The following is a 23,692-nucleotide window of genomic DNA, read 5'->3' on the forward strand; positions in this document are numbered from 1 at the left end:
TGCTACTATCCGGAAGTAGAGATGTTATGCGGCTGCGCAGATGGTATTCGTGAAAGCGGTGGTTTATTGGGAGTTTCGCGTGTTCTGGGAAATGAAGTGAGCGATTTGCTTCTAGTTCTTGCTCTGATTATGGCAGGAAGAGACTTGGACAGTACAGAGCATGTCTACCATTCTGAAGCCAGGCTGAGACAGAACGAAGAATTAAACACTAAGGTAGGTCAGAGCTCTTTGAATCTGTGACTTTTTGGTCTTAACAGCAAACACCCCCGTAGGCAGTGATAATCTGGCCTGTATTGTGTACATAGCAGCGAGAAACCTTTTATTGCCTAAACATTGAAAAAGTTTAAAATGTACGTTCAGAAAGAAAGGAAAGGGTTCGTTTTTGTGCAAGAGATTATAAACATCTTTACTTTTTAGTGCACGGAATGCTTCCTAAACTTAAACAAATTAAATGTTCTTCATTATAAAATGAACAGGTTCAGTGCCACTGAAAAGATGATGTGTTTACTGTTGCAAGCAGTAACACTTAAAGAACGTGTCATCTTGGATTTCCATCAGAATACTTTAGTGCAGGGGTTTTTAGTCTGTGGTGCCCCACATCTTCAGGGGGTGCAAAGAAGGGTCTTGAAATCTGAGGCAATTTAATTAAACTTTCTAGACAGTGTGGCGGTGTTTATTAGAAGAGTTAGTGATAGTATAATTGTGTAGTACTGTAATTTTAGTGACTAAGTCTGCTTTTTTGATCTAGGAGTCGGCTGGGGGACTTTCAGTGTGTCCCACTCTGTCTTTATATTTTGCACTTTAAATTTGTGATTTACTACCTTCTCACTAATTATTGAGTTGAGCACACAAGAGGGATTCAGTGATGGTGTGTAGGTGGAGTTTATTATATCTTCGCCAGTATGTGTAAGCGCTGGAGAATATTCTCCCCTCGCTTTTCCTTCACACTGAGAATCCCTCTCACACATTTATTATTATAATTATTTTTTTATTTGAGTGCTTGAGACAGACTGGGTCACTCGGAAAGTCCATTAGACTAGCTTTCTGTGATTGCTACATGTTATTCTATAGCAATGTGTGCCCAAATCCTACAGCACACAACTCAAAAGGCAGCATGGCCATGGGAGATGCATGGAAAGTGTCAGGGGTAATCCTAAAATTTGTTTACAGTGTTATAGAGTACTGGAGATATGTGACCAAATTGGATGCCAGAAATTACATCTGGTTTTCAGTGGGCACAAATCTTGGGGTCCAAATTTGGGCACCGAAAATTGGCACTTAGGCCAAGGATTTGTAGGTACCAGTAGGCACCCATACCTCTGTTAAAAATGCCATCCAAACAGTATTTTTAACCGAGATTTGAGGCGCATTCTGGTGCCTAGAAAATCAGCACCAGAATCGTACTTTACATAGGAGCTTTAGGCTGCCGAATGCCTAAAGTGGCATTAGGTGGCCTAAAGCGCGTACGTAAGAAAGATTCACACGAAGATGGGTGCTAAAAATGTAGGCCTGGAAAATCCTGGCCTACATTTCCAGTGCCTATCTTTTGCGTGAACATCATTCCGAAACTGGCACTGATGCATGATTAACACTTGATTGGTGGCTGCTTTTAAGGCAGCCGCCGATATCAGTGTTGGTTCGAGAATCCAAGCCTTAATGTTATTCTATAATGGACAAAGATAAATGCCCATTGTAGAATTTTTTTTTTTTTTTTGGGGGGGGTGCTAATTTTTGAGTGCTATTTACTGAATCTAGCCCCAAATGTTTAATTTGACAAAAATGCTTCATGGGTTACAAAAACTGAAACTTCTTAAGCCAATATTGTTGAGAGCTGAAGAAAAAGATGTAATATGCTGCTTGTAACCTGCCTAAAATTCCGATTTGTGTGGATTCAGCGGGATATAAGATTGCATATAACACATGATTTTTACCCTTGTTTACAGATTAAAGAACAAACAGTTGTAATTGATGAACTTACCAATTTAAAGAAGACTCGGGTAGGTAATTCATAAAATGAATTTGAGGGTTGACAGATATAACTGGAAGAAGAGTGTATATGTAAAGCCCTTGGGGAGAGGAGGAGATAGTGGATGCTGTGGATGGGCAGACTGGATGGGCCATTTAACCTTTATCTGCCGTCATGTTTCTAAGTATAGAGAATGCATTCTAATTAAATGAGTCCTTATTTGAGGAATGCATGTCATTTTGACGCAACAAAATACAAGAATTGGGTGTGAATTTACAGAGTAACGCTATGGTAAGTAAAAATTTAGAAACAGTAATTTTGTCTATAGGCCAGTAGATGGCAACAATCTGACTAGTATAAAAGATTATGCAACACATTTTCCAGGGAAGGTGCTAATATAATGCAACACTGTGCTAATTACTTTCACCTCCATGGTTTCCTCCATTTCTGTGTCAGTAGAGAGCTGGGGCCTTTTATTATTAAAGCTTTATCCAAATTATATGACAGTGAAGATGGCAGTGCAGTGCTTGGCTTGACGTGCCACCAGCTAACCACAAAAATCAGAATTATCTGCCATTTGACCAATTGTCATGTACGTTTGCATCAAAATCTATTTGGGGTCAGCTGTGTTGAAATGCTGCTTACTAGGAGCTTCAAAGTAAACATTTCATTGAGACAGAATGGTGGTTTGGGCTTTAACACCTCAGCATTTATCAAGTCTGTTTTCCCATTGCAGAAAGTCTACATACAGCAGCCTAACAGCAATATATTTTTTCTGGCAGACCAAACAGAAACCTTGAGCAAGTGCAAAAGTAAGTCTAATTTAGTAATAATGATTTTAAATTAAATACAGAAAAGTTGTTATTTCTCTAAGCAGGATTTTTAAGGCTTTGTTGTAGAATTTCCCCAGGAATAATGTAATAAAGTCACTTATCTGGAGGTTCTGATTTTCTTTACCAATTCATAGGGCACAAGAACAGCTCCAAGCTAAGCTACAGGCTGAATTCTTTCAGCCGCTAAAGCTCATAGTAAAACAGTGGTACTTGCTATAAATGGCAGCAGTTCCAAGAAGTTGGTGCTACTGGCAGCTTGGAATTCCTCTCAAATTCCACAGTTTGCCAAAGTAAAATCCACAAAAACTAGAAGCTCTAACAATATAATGGTAGACAAACCGATTTCCAGATTCCCATCCTCATTTTTTCTCTCTTTCTCCCCGCACAAACATAAACATACACTAATATATGAGGGGTAATTCTAAAACTGCACATCTCCAGTTAGAAATCCTGATGGAGTGCAATGGGTGCCAGTTTTCTAATGGCATCTCGATACCAAATATAAGCCCCACTCCCTATCAGTGCGCCTAATATTTATGCACCGGCACTTACACAAACCATAGAGCTGGTGTGTAGATGTGATAGGGATGCATGTAACTGTGAGCCTTGCCTATACTTCACCCAGATGTACTGTACATTCCCTTGCAGTTGAGCTATCAATTGCATGCGCCATTACAGAATCAAATAAGTGCTTATTTTCTCAACATTTATTTGCACAAGGCATGCCCCCAGGCACCTAGTTACAAAATTGTCCTTATAGTCTCTGCCAGTTTGTTTGTTTTTTCCTGTGCAGTCAATCCAGTCATACACACATTTCAACTTCTACCTGACAAGATGTTGCATTCCCAAAAAATATTCACTACTTAAGTATCTTGTACATGTACTAATTTATGTCATGAAATAGCATATATACATAGGAAGGAAAAAAGCCTCAGTCGGAGAATTCTTAATCCAATACTCATTATATAAACTCATTTTTGAGTGCCCATTAAAGAATAGCATTGAACACCGATTTATTTTGGGTGTCAGTTTTGAGCGCCTTTTACTGAATCTAGCCTAAAATGTTTAATTTGACAAGTATGCTTCATGGATTACAAAAACTCAAAGATCACTTTTAAATGGAGCAGTATCTTGGTATTTACAATTTAAGACCATCATCCTGTGATAAATAACCTCTTAGGGCTCATTTCACTTTTTTTTTGTAAAATAAACACCAAGAACCAGCCTATCCTATATATATTCTCTTGTACAGATTTATACCTGTTCTGCATGTATGTGTTTAGGTGTGCATGTGTTTTATCAACTACACACTTCAACACATGCTTATGCAAATATATACAGCCTTGCAACTTTATAAAAGTTCTTTCCAAGCTTTGCACATAGAAAATGATTTATAAAATTATTCCCAGTGAGTCTGAAGGCCATACCATGTCTCAGGGTGCAACTGATATGGAGTTTATTACCCTTTTAAATACCTTAGACTAGAGAATGAAGCTCTTTAAAACTACCATATTTTTCGAACCATAAGATGCACCAGCCTGTAGAGGAGGAAAAACCAAGAAAAAAAAAATTTGGTTCAGAATTATTTTTCTTCTTGTTTTTTCCTCCTCTACACATAGGTGCGTCTGGTGCTGGGAAGCCTGCAGCCCAAAGCCCGAAGAAGCCACCTGCAGCCCAAAGCTCCCCCCTGGTACCTTTTTTAAGTAGTAGTGGTCCAGCAAGGTCTCCTGCTGGATGGCTGCCTTTCTCTGAAGAGCAACGCACAACACAGGCGCGCACCTTTGTACTTCCTGCCTAGTCCCGCGCTGCTCTGTGATTGGCTGCAGTCAGTAACTGACTGCAGTCAATCACAGAGCGGTGCGGGACCAGACAGGAAGCGCAAAGGTCACGCTCTGTTGTGTGCCGCTCTGCAGAGGCAACCCATCCAGCAGGAGACTGCACTGGACCACCATCACTTTAAAAAGGTGGGGAGAGGGAGGAGGGGGCTTTGGGCTGCTTCTTTGGGCTGCAGGTAGCTTCTTCGGGCAGCTTCAGGCTGCTTCTTTGCAATGCAGGGGAGGGATGCGGTGTATTCGATCCATAAGACGCACCCCCTTTCCCTTTTTGGGGGGTGGAAAAAGTGTGTCTTATGGTCTGAAAAATACGGTACTTGCTATTTTTTTTAATTCAGGATATGTCTGCTACATCACAGTGCAACATTAGCCTATTTGAGGCAATGTGAAAGTATCATAACACTGAACACATAACATTTCTATCTCTATTATTGGCTGAAATATTCATTTTAGAGTGTTTTCTTATTTAAAGATGGAGATATAGGGCCCCTTTTATAAAGCCACAGTAGTGATAGTGCTGTAATAAATGCATCAAAACCCATAGGAATTGAATGGGCTTCGGTGCATTTACTGTGGCAGCATCAATACTATGGCTTTGTAAAAGGAGCCCTTAGGGTGCTAAACCTTTGTTATTCACTCAGGTACATTAAATATGTATCCTGTAGGCAAAAGAGAAGTACAATTCCTATATCCTCATTGATGTTTATCACTTCCAAACATTTTGGTATTAATATTTTTTTTTTTTAATTCTTTATTCATTTTATATTTTACATCAAGTGCACAGAAAATATCAACAATTAAAATAACACATCACTTGAAATTCTACAACTTCTCTCGAAAATAAGATTTAACCCCATCCCCCCACCAGATTAATATTAAATTATATATATAACAACATATATACCTTATAACATTCCCATCACAACCAATAATGAAATTCTAGAAACCCACCCCATATTAATATTTATGTTAAGTAGGGAAAAGAAATGTTATTCATTACAGTAATTTATTATTCATTACAGTAATTTATTAATGGCCCCCACACATCCTTGAATTTATTAAAATATCCTTTCTGAACTGCTAAAGCCCTTTCCATTAACATTTTTTTTTCTCAATGCAGAAATTTTAGATGAGCTGAAGAGGACACAGCAAGAAACTGAAAATTCAGAGAAGACCAAGATCAATAAATAAACATAGTGTTACCCAGCTAAAATAAAAGCAGCAATGTGTGGCATTTGTTGTATACTTAGTTTTTCTGTTCAGCCTTGCATTGATGTCTTGAAAGGGGCAACACTTCACTGCCTGAAAAGAAGAGGACCTGACAGCAGCCATCTGTTAATCAAATCTGGGAATGATCTTGGCTATCAATGTTTATTCCTTGGGCAGGTACTTCATTTAAGGGGACTGTTGACTCCTCAGCCCATAGAAGATAAGAGCAGTAATATCTTTCTTTGGAATGGTGAGTTGTTTGGTGGTGTGCATGTAGAGAGCATGGATAATGATACTCAGGTCATGCTCCATCACCTTTCCTCTTGTAACAGTGAGTCTGATATTCTCTCCCTCTTCTCAACAATCCAAGGACCATGGGCTTTTATTTATTATCAGGCTACTACGCATTGCTTGTGGTTTGGTAGAGATTTTTTTGGCCGTCGTAGTCTACTGTGGCATTTTAGCAGTGATCTTGAGAAGGCCTTCTGCCTTACTTCTGTGAGTGCTCTTGTACCCGAGCCTAATAATTACTTGTGGCAGGAAGTGCCAGCCTTTGGCATCTTCAGAATTGATCTAAAGGCCTGTGCTGCCTCAAAACAAGTCCTTTTAACATGGTATCCTTGGAAATCTGCCACTACAGATTATATAACAAAAGACATAAGCCAAGGCAACGTAGATGAGATGACTGCTTTCCCAAAGTTTGTTTCAGTGGTGAGAAGTGAAACAGGGCTGTGTCTCACTGCACCAGTAGTTCCATTGAATAGGACACTTCCGTCTTCAGCCGAGCACCAATGCACTGTTTCTACCACCAAAGCTACAGCACAAGATCTTCAAATATTCCTCTCTGATAAGCATAGAAAGAAACTGGTACATCAACTTATTGAAGTTTTAGATAAAGCAGTGAAGAAACGAGTCAAATGCCTACCACAATGTACAGATCCATCCAGGACACCAATGCAGGCTCCAAAATCATTGGAAAGGAGAGCAAACATTGCAATACTTTTTTCTGGCGGCATCGACTCCATGCTTCTGGCTGTATTAGCCAATCGTCATATTCCTTTGAAAGAACCTATTGATCTTCTCAATGTAGCGTTCATAATGAAAGGACAAAACCAACAGACAGGTTCAGGCAAAACTCAGAGCAGGCAGAAACTACCATCTGAATTGTTGACTTGTCCAGAGCACAGTGAGACTTTGGATATCCCAAATGGTGCACTCTTCTCTTCCTTTAATGTGCCAGATCGAATCACTGGCAGGGCAGGGCTGAAAGAGCTTGAGGCTATAAGCCCATCAAGAACTTGGAATTTTGTAGAAATTAATGTAACACTGGAAGAGTTGAAAGAAATGCGGCAGCAGCATATTAACCACTTGGTGCAGCCATTGGACACTGTGTTGGATGACAGCATTGGGTGTGCTGTCTGGTTTGCCTCCAGAGGAATAGGTGTAACTAATAGCAATGGAGAACGACAACCATTCACAAGCATGGCAAAGGTAATGGTGATTTCTTTTGCATTATGACATTAGGAGTTTTTTTTTTGTATAGCTAAAATTGCCAGTTAGGTTCCTTCTGTTGACTGTGGCTGTCAGGTTTGTTTATAACTTTTTAATTCATTGCTTCCTCTTAAGATGAGACCATTTGAGAGTGACATGAGCAGAAAGCTTCAACTTCACCTAATGGCTATATTCAGCATGCAGTAGCCTTAAAATAATCACATGTCTGACTGTGTTTATGGGGGCAGGAGAGAAGTTTCCTAAATCCAGGCCCTGTTTCTGTGGGTGAGAGTAACATTATCCTTTAGTAAATAAAATGACTGCTAACCTCATGAGTAAACATTGTCCAATGACAAATAATTCTTAAATATCATTGTACTGAATATTTACTGTTGAATAACCAGAGAACTGGTTGGGTACATAGAATAGCCCCACAGAGAGACCAGAAAGGGCTTATTTCCATTAGTGATTACTTAAGAGGCAAGCTTGCAGAGCTAATGAAATCCCTTCTCAGGTTATTTCAGGAAGCTTGCAGCTTTAAATATTTATGAGCTTTGTGTATCAGTGGTTCTCAAACCTGTCCTGGGGGCCACCAGCCAGGTTTTTAAAATATCTCTAAAGAATATGTAGGAGAGTGATTTGCCTATAATGGAGATAACGTTAAGTCATGCAAATCTGTCACATGCATATTCCTGAGGGATATCCAGAAAATCTAATTGGCTAGTGGTCCCCCAGGGCAAGTCTGAGAACCATTGTTATGTACTACTTCTATTCAGCTATATTGTGTGTTTTATTTATCAAATAAAAGCAATATTAAATTTCTTGACACACTTCCCAACTAACATTATCACCAAATCAGTATCATTAATTTGGATTACTTTATGTTAACAATTGCTTAAAGGGAAGATTTGCTATACAGCAGAAATTGAATTGAACTATGGAATGACCATGGGACAATGAGAAAAAATATTTTCCCTTTAATTTCTCATAGTGTAAAAATTTTCAATTAGAACTAGCAGACACCTGTAGGTCAATGGCACCGTCCAAATTGGGTTTTCTGGATGGAGGGGCCATTGCATGTTGCTTTCCCAGATGGGTTGCAATATGCTGTTCACTGCCAGACCACACTGTACCTGCCTAAGCTTTAACATAGATATGTATTCAACTCATAAAATGGCTTCAACTTATTTATGATGGGTTGATTCCTTAATGGAGACAAATGGTTATTTATTTGGCTCCTATTACAAGATTCTGTGGTGATCTAACCAAGTTAAGTGATCCCTCTGTGTTGTCATAACTAGGTTGTGCTTACTGGAATGGGTGCAGATGAGCAGCTTGCAGGCTACTCTCGTCATAGAATCCGCTTCAATGCCCGCGGACTAGAGGGCCTGGTGGAAGAACTAGGCATGGAACTAGGCCGCATTTCTTCTAGAAACCTTGGTCGTGATGACAGGATTATTGGTGATCATGGTAAAGAAGCAAGGTAAAAATCTGAAAACGGTGTGTGGAATGTCAGAACTACAAAATTAACACAATAAAATTCCACTAAAAATAATTATTTACATCTTCAATAAAGGGTGACAAACAGAGAAACAAGGCCAAGCTGTCATGAATAGAGAATGAAATGGGGACAAAATTGTCCCTGCTCCATCCACAAGGACCCTGTTCTCATTTGCCTAAGCCTCGAGCACTTTGATTTTATATTCAAAATCTTTTTATCTTAAATAATAAAATGCTAGCTGCGCATGCATTGCCTCGCGTGTTCCCTGATCCCTTTTCTGTCGGGATGTGGCAAGACAAGTGCGCATGTGCGCCCTTCCATGCTCTCCACCTCACAATACGGCCCTACCAGCCAAAGTTTCTAAAGGCAGTACGGAGCGGCGGCTGCCGGGAGGAGGCCGCGGCGGCTTGAGGCGAAAGGTGGTGCGGAGTGGCGGCTGCCGGCCGCTAGCACCCCCTGCCCTCTCTGTCGCGGCCCAGAAGAGACTTCCTGTGTCTGGGGCTGGCTCCCATGGAGATGTTGTTCAACACAGCGCATCTATGCCGCCGCGGCTACTCTCTCGAACCGCACCAGGCGGGGATCGAGAAAGGAGCCTCGGCGTCGACTTTGAATTAAAAAAGGGAAGCGCATTACTGAAAGGGAAGGGCTAAGAAGAAACTGACCCCCCCCTCGGTATAGCTGGAGTATTTGTGCCTTTTAAAGCTTGAAGTTGCCACATCACCATTCCTATGCCTGCATCGAATTTGACATCCAGTAGCACGTTTTAATTCAGCACACTGGAAAGCGATAAGGTAAGAGTTAATCTGTTCAAGCCTCCTTGCATCAGGCCTGCTAACGGCTGAAAGACCCGCCTACTGAAGAGCACAGACAAGACTTGCAACCAGTGCTGGGCCAGCATGCGGCAGGGGGAGAAGGAAGAGGTGCTGATGGACAGGGGTGGAAAAAAAGGAAAGGAGGCCTACTGTTGGATAGGGGGAGCAGGAAGAGGTGCTGATGGACAGGGGTGGTAAAAAAGAAAGGGAGGCCTACTGCTGGACAGGGGGAGCAGGAAGAGGTGCTGATGGACAGGGGGGAGGTAAAACGGGAGAAAGGCTGCTGCTGGATAAGGGGAGCAGTGAAGGGGTGGTGGTGGACACAGGGGAGGTAAAAGGAAGGGAGAATGGACAGGGGGAGCACGCAATTGGTGGTGGTGGTGGACAGCTAAAAGAAAGAAATACAGAAAACAGCTGAGACAGAGAGAGAAAGAAATAAAGACAGACACACACACATATATTCTAGCACCCGTAACGGGCTATAAAGCTAGTTAAAATATAAAGGAACAATATTCTGTACAACTTTTTATAAATCACAAATGGAGCCTTCAATTTTGATCTGATTTTGGTACATCTTTCTCAAAGATTCAGTTGCCTGTGTTTTTACATCATCTACGAAGGTAATTGGATTGTCTTTCAGACAAGGGTGTAGAAGAAAACCTAAAACTATATGGTGGATGATCAGGAAAATAAGAGGCTCATAAAACTTAAATATATCTAAAAACCCGCCCAAATCAGCACTTGGATGATATTAAAGACCAAGTGCCGATAATCAAACAGTTTTGGGGATGTATCCAGAGACATTTTAGGCCTCTGAATGCCGCTGTGCGCCCAGAGCTGAAATCGGCGTATTTGGAGGAGTATAGGCGGGATAATCAAATGTTTGATGAAACTTATACATTGTGAATTAGACGATGTAAAGACAGGTATAAATGCCGGAAAGGGATTGAAAATGACCAGATAATCACTGCAGAGACAAAGTAAAGACCCCCACACTCCCCCAGTGTTCACTGATCCGCTCACACCCCCACAAAGATCAGAATAAAAACATACATACCTGTGTTCAGAACATCAGCACCTAGTATAGGAAAGCCTAGTAGAGCTGCACACAGGTCTCTTAAATAGCCTGGGGGGGTGGGCTAGTGAATCATGGAGAGGAGGACCCAGGCCCATAAGCCACTCTATCCACATTTATGGTGGAACGTGTGCCCACCAAAACCCTACTGTACTGCCAGGTGCCACCTGGTGAGATGTTTATGTGGCACCCTTTTTGTGAAGTTCACAGCAGTGCCCTGTAAGGCGACCCACTGTTCTGTTGCCATGCCAGGATGGCCAGTCCATCACAATGCTGGCCCCTCAATGTCCAAAAAGTCTTGTTCTGGATGTTTGGGCATGGATGAATTTTTGGTCGCGAATGTGGTATATAGACGTAGTGGTGGTCTGGACGATCAAATGTCTGGACGTACAGATAGGCGATTTTCAAAGAATGGAATAGTTTAGACCAGGGGTGCCCACACATTATGGGCTTGCGAGCTACTTTTATAATGACTAAGTCAAAATGATCTACCAACAATAAAATTTTAAAAAAAACACAAAGCACACTAAAAGGCAGAGAAAATGTTAATTATTCATATTCCGGGTTTTTTCAAAGAGGTCACGGCAGATGACTCTATGCAATGTCATCTCAGTAACAAAATACAAAAATAGACAAATACACCCCCTCCCTTTTTACTAAACCACAATAGTAGGTTTTAGCACAGGGAGTTATGCTGAATGCCTCGTGCTGCTCTCAATGCTCATAGGCTCCCTGCGCTAAAAAACGCTATTGCGGTTTAGTAAAAGGGAGCCATAGTGCAAAATATAGACAGCAGATATAAATTCTCAAAACCGACACATTTTGATCACTAAATTGAAAATAAAATCATTTTTCCTACCTTTGCTGTTTGGTGATTTCATGAGTCTCTGGTTGCACTTTCTTCTTCTGACTGTGTATCCAATCTTTCTTCCTTTCTTTCAGCCTCCTGTATGTTTCCTCTCCTCCAGACCTCATTCTCTCCCCCAACTTTTTCTTTCTGTCTCCCTGTTCCCCCTTCTTTCTGTCTCCCTGTCTGCCCCCTTTCTTTCTCCGTGCCCTTCCCCAAGCCACTTGGTTTGCTGCCACCGCCATCGGGGAACAGCCCCCAAGCCACCGCCGCTCCAAACTTTCCCTGCAGAAGCGTCGCACTGACCAGCATTCCGCTCCCTGACGTCAATTCTGACGTAGGAGAGGAAGTTCCGGGCCAACAAGGCATTTCTCCTCATTCCATCCAGCCTGAGCCCCATCTCTCCTTGATCCAGCATTTCCCTTCTGTGTCTGTCAGAATTACCATTCCACCTATTTTCCAGCATCCCCCTTCTTTGTGTCCATCTCACTATATTCTTATCTTACCACTTTTTCAGAATCTTCACTTGTCTCTGTCCTTGTCTTTACCCCATGTTCTTTCAATGTCTTTATCTCCCCCCCACACACACACACACTTTTTCAGCATTACTTCTATGTCTCTATTTCACCTTCTCTTCATGTCCCCTCTGTATCTCTATCCTTATTCAGTAGGTCCTGCTTACCCTTTGTGTCACTATCTCCATTTTCAGCTTTCCCCCCTTTTCCTTTGTTACTGCACCCTGTAGCCAGAATCTTTCCATCCTCCCTCCACTCCGGCCCAGCCCAGTATGAAATATTTCCTTTTGTTTCCCTCCCCTCTCTCTTTCTCTCTCTCTCTTCCCCTCCCTCACCCACGAGTCCTGCATCTGGCCCTCTCCCTTCTACCTGCACCCGGCAACACCCCCTGCTCCGCGGCTCTCTTCAGCAACTTGTCAGCAGCGGTGATCAAGACAAGCTGCCGACATCGAGGCCTTCCCTCTACGAGTCCCGCCTTTGTGGAAAAAGGAAGTTGAAACAAGCGGGACTCGCAGAGGGTAGGCCCCGACGTCAGAAGCTTGTGTCGATCGCTGCTGCTGAGTTGCCGAAGAGAGCCGTGGAGCAGGGGGTGTGGCCGGAAGCAGGTAGAAGGGAGAGGGCTGCTGGAAGAGGTAGAAGTTTCGGAGTATGACACCGACCCGGGCCAGGATGATTTCTTTTTCAGGCTGTTGTTGCTGCTGCCGCCGCCACGCCTCCCCCCCTCCCGAAATGACAAAAACAGCCTAATGCCCAGCGTCGGCGTCTTTGACGTCAGGGAGAGGAAGGCTGATAGGCCCAGTAGATCGGGACGGCAACACGAGTCTATCACAGAGCCCGGGATGGGCTCTGCGATCGACTCACGTTGCCTTCCTGAGCTACCGGTCGATCGCGATCGACGCGTTGGGCACCCCTGGTTTAGACATACTTTTTGAGAATGGACATTTTTCCGGTGCCGACTTTGGGCGACTAGCACCGGACATCCAAATCACTTAGACGTTTCTTTTGATTATGGCCCTCTAAGTGTCTATTAAATGTTGGAAATGTTCCTTGATGCCAGCAATGATGGATGATTCTGTTGAAATAATGGTAAAATGCTTGAGCAGCTGGGAACATGATGGAAGGATATTATAGATAGTAGGAGTCTGATCAGCAGTCAAGACTCTTGTTGCCACATCAAAGGCAGATAAAAGACACAAATTATGTCATTTAACAGTAGTTCATTTAAATCCAAAAGCAGCTTCTGTAATTTTTTTTATCAGTGAATTTAGTTGCCAATTGTCTAAGATGTGTTAAGTTTTTACATATTGTTACTAATCTCAAGTTTTTAGAGAATGATACAGGGACAAAGTTTGTCCCTATCCCTGTGGGTTGTCTCCGTCCCAGTGTAATTCTTTAGGGACTTCCTCACAGCAATACATACCTCATAAATAAGCTCTATATCTGTCCTAAATAGCAGTAAAACTATTTTTAATAAGTATTCCATATACATCTGTCAGAGCTCTCAGATCTATAAATCAAAATCTACTTCATATTATAGTCCATGAACATATCTGACAGGCAATTTTCTCTGTATATAGCCCCCCATTTATGGAATGCTCTTCCATCATCTATGAAACTTCATACATTGATAGATAGATTCAAATTAGTTAAAAACACTGCTTTTCACTGATGTCTATTCCTGAAGGTACATCCCTAAGCCTTTTTGCAAATATTCCATTTTATTTTTTGAAGTGGTTTGTGAGCACAATCAGTCACCTATGTGTGTTTCCCTTCCCTTCTATCCAGCATTTGTAGTGCCTTCCTCTACCCTCACTTTCATGTTTTTGATATCGCATCTCCCTCCCTAAATTTTACTATTGTAAGCTGCTTTGGAGGTTACAATAATGCAGGATAGCAAATTTTAAATAAATTTAGTGTATTCAAAATTTTCAACCAATCTGAACAAAAACTAAGCTAAAACTCAAAAAACTGTCCAAGGCAACAGGGCTTTAAAAAAACATAAATCCACTTAGGGCTGGATTTAATAAATGGTGCTCAAAGATGCGCACCCATTATAGAATGAGCTTTGTGTGCCTATTTCTGTATCAAAACTTACACCAGCCCCAGTATTCTATAACAGTGTGCACAAGTTTCAGGAATGCCCCTGATAGCGATCAGGGGAGAGTGGCAAAAATGGTGGCACTAACTCAGTGTCTGTGAAATCGCTCTTACTAAATTTGTTGGCGTGCTTTTTCCTGCTGAGATATGCTGCATAAACAAAAGGGTAGTGTGAAGGCTGTTTCCTGCTCGACGTCTTCGCTCCCTGCCAGCCAACAGACAATTGAGCGATTTATTCCCGGCATCTGTTCAAGAACTGAGGAACTGGTCCCCGCAGTGAGAGAGGGTGGAGAAGGCCTAATCTCGCAGGGGCATGAGATCTTGTCACCCCCATTGTCAGTTCCACCTCCCTGCCTGGCACTTGTCGCTACCACAGATGTGAAGCTGGTTGCCGAAGTTGCACCATGTAACTCCACTGAGCAGAGTTTCTTTATTGGTGACATTTAAAATTCATTCATTTTTACTAGGGCTGCACATTTACTACCCCCCCCCCCCCCCATTTTGTGTTTTTTTAACCTCTACCGCAGCTTAGTAAAGGGGAGTGGGGTTAATGTGTTAGCACAAACTCCCATTAAAACATTTAATGCTTTTCCACCCCCCTCATGGCTGCATCTTGCATTCTTCTTTTTTCTCCTGCTATCTCTTGCCTCTCCCCACGCTCCAGTAGCTCCTCCCTGTTCCTCATGACCCTGGGAACCTGCCTTGATTGTCACTGCATTGAAAGCAGGCTGCTTCGCACTGGCCCCAAACCACTCACTGTAGGTACTTGTTACCTAGGTTGGCCACTGGTAGAAACAGAATACCGTTTTTATGCTAATTGCTTTCATCACATCTTCTGTGGTATAAGTATCCACATGCAGGCCTCACCGTACTGGATTAGGCCAAACAAGGAAGTGTAGGTATCTAATAGCAAATTTCTCTTTTGAGCACATACATGTCTACATATGATTACACTGATGAATCAGAGAATCCATTTTCTAGTGAAAACTCTAAAATCCACTATCACAATTTGTTTTCCCTTTAGATTCCCTTTTCTCGATGAAGATGTTGTCTCCTTTTTGAACTCTCTCCCTATCTGGGATAAAGTAGACTTGACACAACCTCGAGGTATTGGTGAGAAGTTGATTTTGCGTGCAGCAGCTAAAGAGCTAGGACTCACAACCTCTGCTCTTCTGCCAAAGAGAGCCATGCAGTTTGGGTGTAGGATTGCAAAACTGGAAAACAGTAATGAAAAGGCATCAGACAAGTGCAAGAGGCTGCATTCCATCTCCACATAAAATGTGGCTATTTCTTTGAAGGAGTAATTGCAGACATTACAAAGGAATCTGAATTGGTACAACAGTTTTATTAAAAGCCAGCTTAAAACAGAATTTGTAAATATTCCTATTTGCCTAACTAATGATATACACAATGTCACATTAAAAGATTTATTAAACAAAAATGTTTTCTACACGAGTCTTCATAATTTAATCTGTTGCTTTTAAACTAAACTAGTGACCAAGTTTGTGTTTCTGTACTTAGCGCCTTCTATATGTATTAAAAAATATATTACTTCTTGCTACCAAAGTACATATAACCCACAAGAAGCCAGACAGCTCTAATTTGTCAGTCCTGTTGAGTAAATAGCTGTTTATATATTATCTGACAATGAAATTATTAAAGTCATAAAATAGAAAAGTCAGCAAGGTAGAATTGGTGTTTTAAGGCATTGTTTAGTAAACAAGATTTTACATGACCTGCAGATGAAAATGGAGGTATCAAAACCTGCTCAATGTTTTTTAAGTAACAAACACTGTAGCTCCTGAAACATTTACTGTTTCAGAACAAATGAGTTGCTAAATATTTTGTTGAGGGTAGAGTCATTTTCTGGCCAATATTTGTTACTGTATTATAACCAGAAAGCAATATTTCCTCCCAAAATTTTATCCCATTCTATAAATTTTAGCCAAAGTGTACTTTTTGTATCAATTTCTCAAAGTGTTACATGATCCACTGAAATGTTAATACTGCAGTTTTACAGTATCCTCTATATGACTAGACCATCAGCCTGCAGCTGCATATGCTGTCTGTGCATTGCTGTCACAGAAGGTAATCAGTCAGGTTACCTATCTTATCAAGAAAATACTTGTTGCAACTGATATATGATGCCAAGTTTCCAACATCGAAGCGGCCAGAGATCATGTGCACAAATACTGGTTTCCTGATAGAAAAAAAAAACAAATGAAAGATATATTTCAGATAATTTCCTATATTTTGTGCACATCAGTGGTAAAGGCCTTTTAGAACTGGAAACTGCTCATGCAAGCAGAAAAGAGGTCATTGCTGGTAAGGCATTTTCTCTACTATGTGGACCACCAGACCTGATAAAAGCATGCTACTTTATAATGTGGAGAGGCATTTTCAAAAGGACATCTAAGTCAGAATGTCCCAAATGGATGTCCACCTTACATGTATTTTCGAACAGGATACAACTTGTTTGAAAATACAGTAAAACCTTGGATTGCAAGTAACTTGGTTTGAAAGTGTTCTGCAAGACAAGCAAAACATTTTATTAAATTTTAACTTGATATACAAGCAATGTCTTGCAATACAAGTACATACAGTATACACACGTCATATCATCACAACTGAGCCGATGGTTCTTCTCTCTCTGACGCTGCAGTAGTGTAGTGACTGTTCTAAATGAACGAGGTCTTGCAATACAAGTACGTATAGTATTTTGTATTAAAGTTTTTGGGTTGTGGAACGAATTGTCTGAGTTTCCATTATTTCCTATGGGGAAATTTGCTTTGATATACGAGTGCTTTGGATTACAAGAATGCTTCTGGAACAAATTATGCTCGCAAACCAAGGTTTTACTGTATGTGAGATGGAACATCCATGTGCTGGCACTGTCCAGCAACTGAACATACATTTTACAAACTGACACATCCAAATTTTAAACAGGGAAAAACAAGGAATATGAATGTTCAAGTTGCACTTTCACTCTTTTTTTTTGTAATTGTGAGCCCTCCTGAAACAGAAAAATACCTACTGTACCTGAATGTATACTACTTCAATAGCCATTGGGTTTGCTGATGTCATATTTACATACAGTAGGTATTTTTCTGTTCCTGGAAGGCTCACAATTACTTGTGGGACTTGAACCTTGGGCACTTGGTTTACAGTCCACTCACTAACCACTAGGCTGCTACTCGGACCTGCTTCTTGCTCTGTTAAGAATCCTGAAGCCATCAAGAAACTGGAAGGGGATAGATACCAGGCTCACTATCAAGGGAGAGAGAGGGGGACAGCAACTACTGCAAAAATTAAGGAGGTGTTATGTTGTAATCCCTCCCAGTGGGTAGCTATTCAATTAGCACTTTTCTGTAACCGGTCTAAATAAGGACATCCAGATTTCAGGTTCTCCCAGTCCTGCCCAAAACACATCTCTTGCTATTTGGATGTTCTGCCATGTTAGACATCTCTATTCTGCCTTTGCAAAATTGGGATTTGGACATTTCAAGCACATGGATGTGCATTATGGTCTTTCAAGACACCCATATACTTTGAAAATGAGCGCCTATGTCAAAGAAACTCAGTTTTACACAAGCATCCTAAATACTGACAGTGCGCTTAACTACTGTACAGTGTGAATCTATTTAAGAACAGAACAATGTGCTTTTCAGAACACAAATACCTGCCTATAACTTTTGAATATCGAGTTAAATGAGTAAATATGCAGGTGGTGTAACATGAACTTATTTCAAAAATAACACATTTTAGATGTAAGAAATGGTTTATGGTGAAGACTTTTTGAATCAGCCACTTCCAAATTCTATATCGAGCACCACAAATTAGGCATCCAAATGGGGATAAACTGCAATTAGGCACCCAACTGCAATTAAGTTCTATTCTATAAATTAGTGCCTACATGATTTAGTGTGTACCTGCAAAGGTGACTTGCATGTGGGCAGGGCATGGGTGGTTACCACTATGGCACCAAACTTATAGAATACTGTAAGTTGTGCACCTAGGTGCCAACATTTACAGCTGCCTTTTACATGGTCTAAGTGTTGGCATTTAAATGCCAAGTTAGGCTCTAGTCTATAGTGAAGTCTGGAGGCCCAGATGCAGTGGCCTAGCTAGGACTCAGTGGATCCTGGGTGGGAGGACCACGCTGCCCCCTCCCCCTCTTCCTGCGCTCAGCTCCTTCCCTACCCACTAGGTCCTCCCCAGCTAGAGCAGGTATAATGTCAGGACAATTAACATCTGCAAACATTGCAAAATGCAGCTATTCAGTTATTAAAGAAGGGAAGTCGTGAGATAAAAGATGTCAATCACTCAGCGCTGGGTTATCCTAATGGACTCCATTTGTTGATACCATGCTGTTCTTCAGTAAAAGTACGCTTTGGATTACCCAGCACTGAGTGGTTGACATCTTTTGCCTCACAACTTCCCTTCTTTGATTGCCATCTCCATCACTGAGACCAGCGCCGGCTCTGCTCTGAGCGCTATTCAGTTATAAGGCAGATCACAAATAGGGATCATGTGACTTGACTGTACTTGAAAATTCACTGGCTGCCTATGAAATTCAGAATAAGTTTTAAAATCTTAGTGTTGGTTCATAGAGTTTTGTTTGAGTTGCAGCCTCTGTATCTTTCTACTTAATATTGCTTTTATGCTCCTAGTCGATTATAAAGCTCACTAAATGATAATAGAATGGTTATACCTCTTATTTCTAGGGGTCATCTTGCATCTACTAGAGATAGTGCATTTTTTTTTTTAATTTTACACCTGCACTGGGGAATAGTCTACCACTGGAGTTGAGAAAAGAGGATCCACTTTAAATTTTTAAAAAAGACAGCTGAAAGCACACTATTGTCAATTAGTTTTAGATTAAAATGGCTGGAATTCTTAGATACAATCTGCAACATAATGTATGTGTGTTAAAAATATTTACTTGAATGATTGGATTTTACTTTATCTGTTTTTAATGGAATTCTTTTCAATATTCATGATGGATTATCTTGTAAACCACTTTGATCTTGCTTTATAGCGAAGTAGTATATAAAATATTTAATAAACCAAGGCTGCCTCTCTGGCTGGCTTGACCTTTCCTCTTCTGCATCCTGCCCACAGGCGGGATGCGGCAGATTGGTCCCAGCAACCAGAGAGGCAAACTTTAGCACTGTCTCTGATACTGTAGAAGACCCAGCAGGTGGGTACGTAGCAACAGAAGGGAGAGTTCAGCTGCAGGTAGCCCCTACCCTTGGGCAACCCTGGATATTTTGCTGGGTTCGCTCATTGGTAGCAACACCCTGCTCAGATGTCACTATAGAATATTACCTTAGCACACAGATTTGGATGCCTAATCTTTAGGGCCCTATCTAGAATTGCCTCTCAATTGTATACCTGAAATTCCTAATTTTACATATAGGTCCCAACGATGCTTTTGAAAACTCACTTGTGCAGAGTTACATTTCAGTTTGTTTTTAGTTTTTGATCCACGAGCTTCCATATTTAGAATTGTTAATCATTAACTCTGAACTTTGTTAATTCCACTCAATCTGTAGCATCTTGTAATCATTGTAAACCGCATAGATCTTCACTGTCCTGCGGTATATAAACTGTTATTATTATTATTATCAGGACCTTTAGGGACCACTGATAAAGACAGCATCATCAAAACACAAACCGTGTTGTGTCCACAGCTCCCAACGCTTTGGGTCCTAGATATATTTTTATGTGGATTATTTTCTTGTGATTTTAATAAAGCCTGCATCTTGAACATCTCCTTTTCCACAAGTTTTTTGTTCTTGCCAGTTTTCCATTTGTGGAGTTTAAGGGGTCAACCTCTTCTTTGCGCTGTAAGTTCTAGTCATTTCCCCAGTCATTAAGCCTGGATCCTGCTTCAGTCACTAAGGGCTCCTTTTACTAAGCTGCGATAGCGGTTTTAGCGCGAGCTGGCGTTAGTTCTAGCTGCATAGCACGGGTTTAGTGCGCACTAAAATCCTGCATGCGCTTAAAACGCTATCGCAGCTTAGTAAAAGGAGCCCTAAGTCATTCTCATCAGACAGTGTATAATTGCAATTTTGTTCATTTAAAAAATAATGCCCATGATTTTTCGCCTTTGGATGTGTTGCCATAATTCAGTTATACAGCTGCACAGTCATTCTATAGTTTTGAAAAATATTGCTTCACTGAGCAATAAACTGCTGTTTAGTAAAGGGAATTGTGTTTAAAGTACACAAGAGAAAACATAAAGACAAATGGACGTCAACAGTGGAATGGGTAAGCTCTTAACCTACTTAAAATGTCATATCTGAAAACTGCCCACTCTGTGTACCATAAGTGGCATACTTTTAGCTAGACTGTAAGGAGGCATTGCTAGAGATTTTCCTCCTGTAATTCAACACATTTTCATAAATACCTTGTTATTTTATTCCTCCTGGATACAAAATATATGGCCAGTTGTTATGCATGTACTTTAATTTTCAAAGTTACTTTCTCAAGCACAGCACAGAGACCATGCATCAAATGTTCATACACTTTACAAGCTATGGAAGTCATTTGAAAAATGTCCCCATCTGCTTAGCACTCCACTTACTTTCTTACAAGCCAAGCTATAAGATGGCCAGGTGCATCTTTCTCTTCAACTGGAGTATTCTGTGACAGAAAAAAAACAAGCTTAGATAATAATTTTTGACCATACTGTGGAGAGGCATGCAGCCTTGAGTAGAAAATGGCTTGTGAAGAATAGTTTTTGTTATCAGTCTGGCCACTTCCAAATCTGTCTCCATTCTCTTCTCAAGATAAACTAACAATTATATATCTACTCTCTCTGGATTTGTAACAGTAACATTGATTTTCTCTACGAAAAACAGAGCTATAAGTCAATTTGGATGGGAAAAGCTGTTCTAGGAAAAAGAAGAGCAAGTTGCCAACCCTACTTCAGCTGTTGCTGAACAGAATTGGCAAATTTAGCCTACAAGAGAACTCCCATGCAGTTCATAGCACTGGGTCTGTTACTATGTCCTAACATAGAAAGAAAAGTGAACAGGATACATAAAGGAAAAAAGTACCTTTTTTTCTTCCAGGAATAGTTGAATAAGAGAAAGTGTGTTCTTCGACAATACATAGAAACAAGGGCACTAGGCAAAAAAAAGTCACATTTTAGGAACTTGAAACAAATGCTAGAACAATTCAGTGAAAGAATACCAAAATAATACTGCAAAATGAGTTTCCTGGGTGTCATACCGCTCTTCGGGAATCTGTTTCTTCTGAAGAAGGCTTCTCCTTCAAGGATGTAACTCTGAGATTCTCATCTGTTTCCAGGATCCCATAGTTCCTTGTTTCTGGTCAGAAGATAAATCACCAATTGCATGCTTTATATAATTTTTTTTTAGACTTTTACTCAAAGGGCTCATTTTACTAAGCTGTGCTAGCAGTTTTAGCGGGCACGCTAATGCCTCCATTGAGCTGGTGTTAGTTTTTAGCGCAGGGTTAGCGCACGTGGCAATGTAGTGCGCGCTAAAAACGCTAGAGCACCTTAGTAAAAGGAGCCCAAAATGTATGCAAAGTATACAACTGCAGATGCTTGCCTTATGCAACTTCTGAGTCTGATAAACACAAAGGGATTCATTTTCTGCAATGTGTATTTACAGTCCACTTTGGGCTCTTTTACAAAGCTGTGGTAAATGCACCAATGCCCATTCAAATCCTGTGGGCTTCAGTGCATTTACCACAGCTTTGTAAAAGGGACCCTTCATTTGTTATACCACAAATAGTTTAAAAACATCTAAACAATGTACAATCCTAAGCAGGTTGATAAAGGTCTATAAAATATTGAGTGGAACAAAACTAGTAGATATGAATCACTTGTTTGCTCTTTCCAAAAATGCTAGGAATAAGAGAGGCATGTAATGAAGCTACTGAGCAGTAAAATACAAGTCACAGAAAATAATTCTTCACTCAAACTCTGGAATTCATTGCCAGATAATGTGAAAGCAATTAGCCTAGCAAGGTTTAAAAAGATTTGCATAATTTCCTAAAAGAAAGCTCATAAGTCAAAAATTAGATTGCTCTAAGTCTAACAGATGCTGGCATTGTAAAATTGAAGTTGGAACTTTAGACCATCTTTTATTTTATTGTCCATATATTCAGGCATTTTGGATATCAATCTGGGATCAAGTCAACATATTGATGGAGAGTCATGTGGCATTATCCTATGACACAGTGGTTTTTGGAATGTGTATGAGGGCCAAATGCCAAATATCTGCAGCAAACAATAAATTATTGATGATTCTTACTGGTGTGGGAATTCAGCAAATAACAACTAATTGGAAAGACTGTTCTAGACTGAATTGTAGTTTCTGGTGGAACTCAGTTTGTCATATGTACAAGATGGAAAGATTTCTTGCAGTACAAAGGGGGTATTTTAAAAGGTTTCAAGAGGTGTGGAGGCCATTAATTAATTATTATAATGATTAAGATTTATTCTTTTTCCTTAGAGGATAATTTATAAAAATGGGGTGGGGTGGGGGGGATAGGATAATTTAATTAGCTAGCGGTATATTTCAACTGATTAATGGATATAAGAAACATGGTATATAGGTATGAATAGAAAAGGAAAGAGGGTAAATTTATTGGAAATATGTTGTTATGAAATATAAGGGGATATATGTACTATGATGAGATATATATTGTTGTGCATTACTTTGTATAATAAAATGAATAAAGAGTTTGAGGAAGAAAGGGTGGGGGGAGGGACAGATTTAATGTAAGATTAATTGTATTATGAAAGAGGGATGTATAAGTTTGGACGAAATATTTTGTTGATATGGGAAGGGATGGGAGGTGGATGGGGGGTATTAAAACATGTATAATAATATTGTTTAAGAATGTCAAGTGAGTTATGTGAATTAATTGTAATAATATTGTACACTTGTTGAAAGAAATAAAAAGGAATAAAGATTAAAATAAGATGGTCTTGAACGATAACCACATATCACCCTGCTGAATACAGGCTCTGGTATTTTTAAGAGGAGTAAATGTGACATGACCTACAAATGAATACAAAATAAATTCAGTGATCTGTTAAGTGAATATTTCAGCAACAGTTTTTTGGGGGCTGAGAAGCAGAAAATGAGTAAAAAAAAAAAAAATATATATATACAAAGATAGATAGAGATAGAGAGAGACACAGAGAGAGACACAGAGAGAGAGAACAATGAACTTGTGGGGGGGTGGTAATAAATAGAGCAATGCTTATGGTAAAGATACAATAAAACTGCAGAACACATTGTTTCTAAATTTTGGACTCATACATGGTTAACTAACAAGAGAGGTAAGTATGCAGAACATGGCTCAAGGATTTTTTCCAACCCCATTGTGTATATGGATGCATGTGTATGCTGAGAAGGAGGATAGTAGTTTGGGTGGTGGGTAGAAAACGAAGATGAAGTGGTTTGAAAGCAGCACTTCCATAATTACTGTTTTCCTTAGTCTATACTGTAGAAGCTGGAACTGATTT

General features: G+C 40.4%; 2 protein-coding genes across 7 annotated transcripts in view; one reads left to right on the forward strand and one right to left on the reverse strand.

Annotated features, from left to right (window-relative positions):
- On the forward strand, nucleotides 1-16,085 carry ASNSD1 (asparagine synthetase domain containing 1). 2 transcript variants are annotated; one of them, XM_033945500.1, is made up of 6 exons: nucleotides 1-213; nucleotides 1,944-1,997; nucleotides 2,749-2,778; nucleotides 5,752-7,331; nucleotides 8,633-8,814; nucleotides 15,203-16,085. In XM_033945500.1, exons 4-6 carry the CDS (start codon nucleotides 5,856-5,858, stop codon nucleotides 15,453-15,455), a joined length of 1,911 nt encoding a protein of 636 aa, XP_033801391.1. In that variant the 5' UTR covers nucleotides 1-213; nucleotides 1,944-1,997; nucleotides 2,749-2,778; nucleotides 5,752-5,855; the 3' UTR covers nucleotides 15,456-16,085. The 2 variants fall into 2 exon arrangements, with proteins under 2 accessions (XP_033801391.1, XP_033801390.1); XM_033945499.1 differs by having other exon boundaries at nucleotides 3-213; nucleotides 2,703-2,778.
- The window catches only part of LOC117360901 (glucose-1-phosphate thymidylyltransferase-like), a 20,730-nt gene continuing 12,542 nt past the window's right edge, over nucleotides 15,505-23,692 (reverse strand). For all 5 annotated transcript variants that reach the window (XM_033945501.1, XM_033945505.1, XM_033945503.1 and 2 more), the window contains exons 6-9: nucleotides 21,418-21,515; nucleotides 21,243-21,311; nucleotides 20,768-20,826; nucleotides 15,505-16,378 (exon numbers count right to left, since the gene is read on the reverse strand). In XM_033945501.1, coding sequence (XP_033801392.1) covers nucleotides 16,258-16,378; nucleotides 20,768-20,826; nucleotides 21,243-21,311; nucleotides 21,418-21,515 — 347 coding nt within the window. In that variant the 3' untranslated portion in view covers nucleotides 15,505-16,257. The remainder of the gene's footprint in view (nucleotides 16,379-20,767; nucleotides 20,827-21,242; nucleotides 21,312-21,417; nucleotides 21,516-23,692) is intronic.

Source organism: Geotrypetes seraphini, chromosome 5 (assembly GCF_902459505.1).
Source record: "Geotrypetes seraphini chromosome 5, aGeoSer1.1, whole genome shotgun sequence".
Classification (NCBI taxonomy): Eukaryota; Metazoa; Chordata; class Amphibia; order Gymnophiona; family Dermophiidae; genus Geotrypetes; species Geotrypetes seraphini.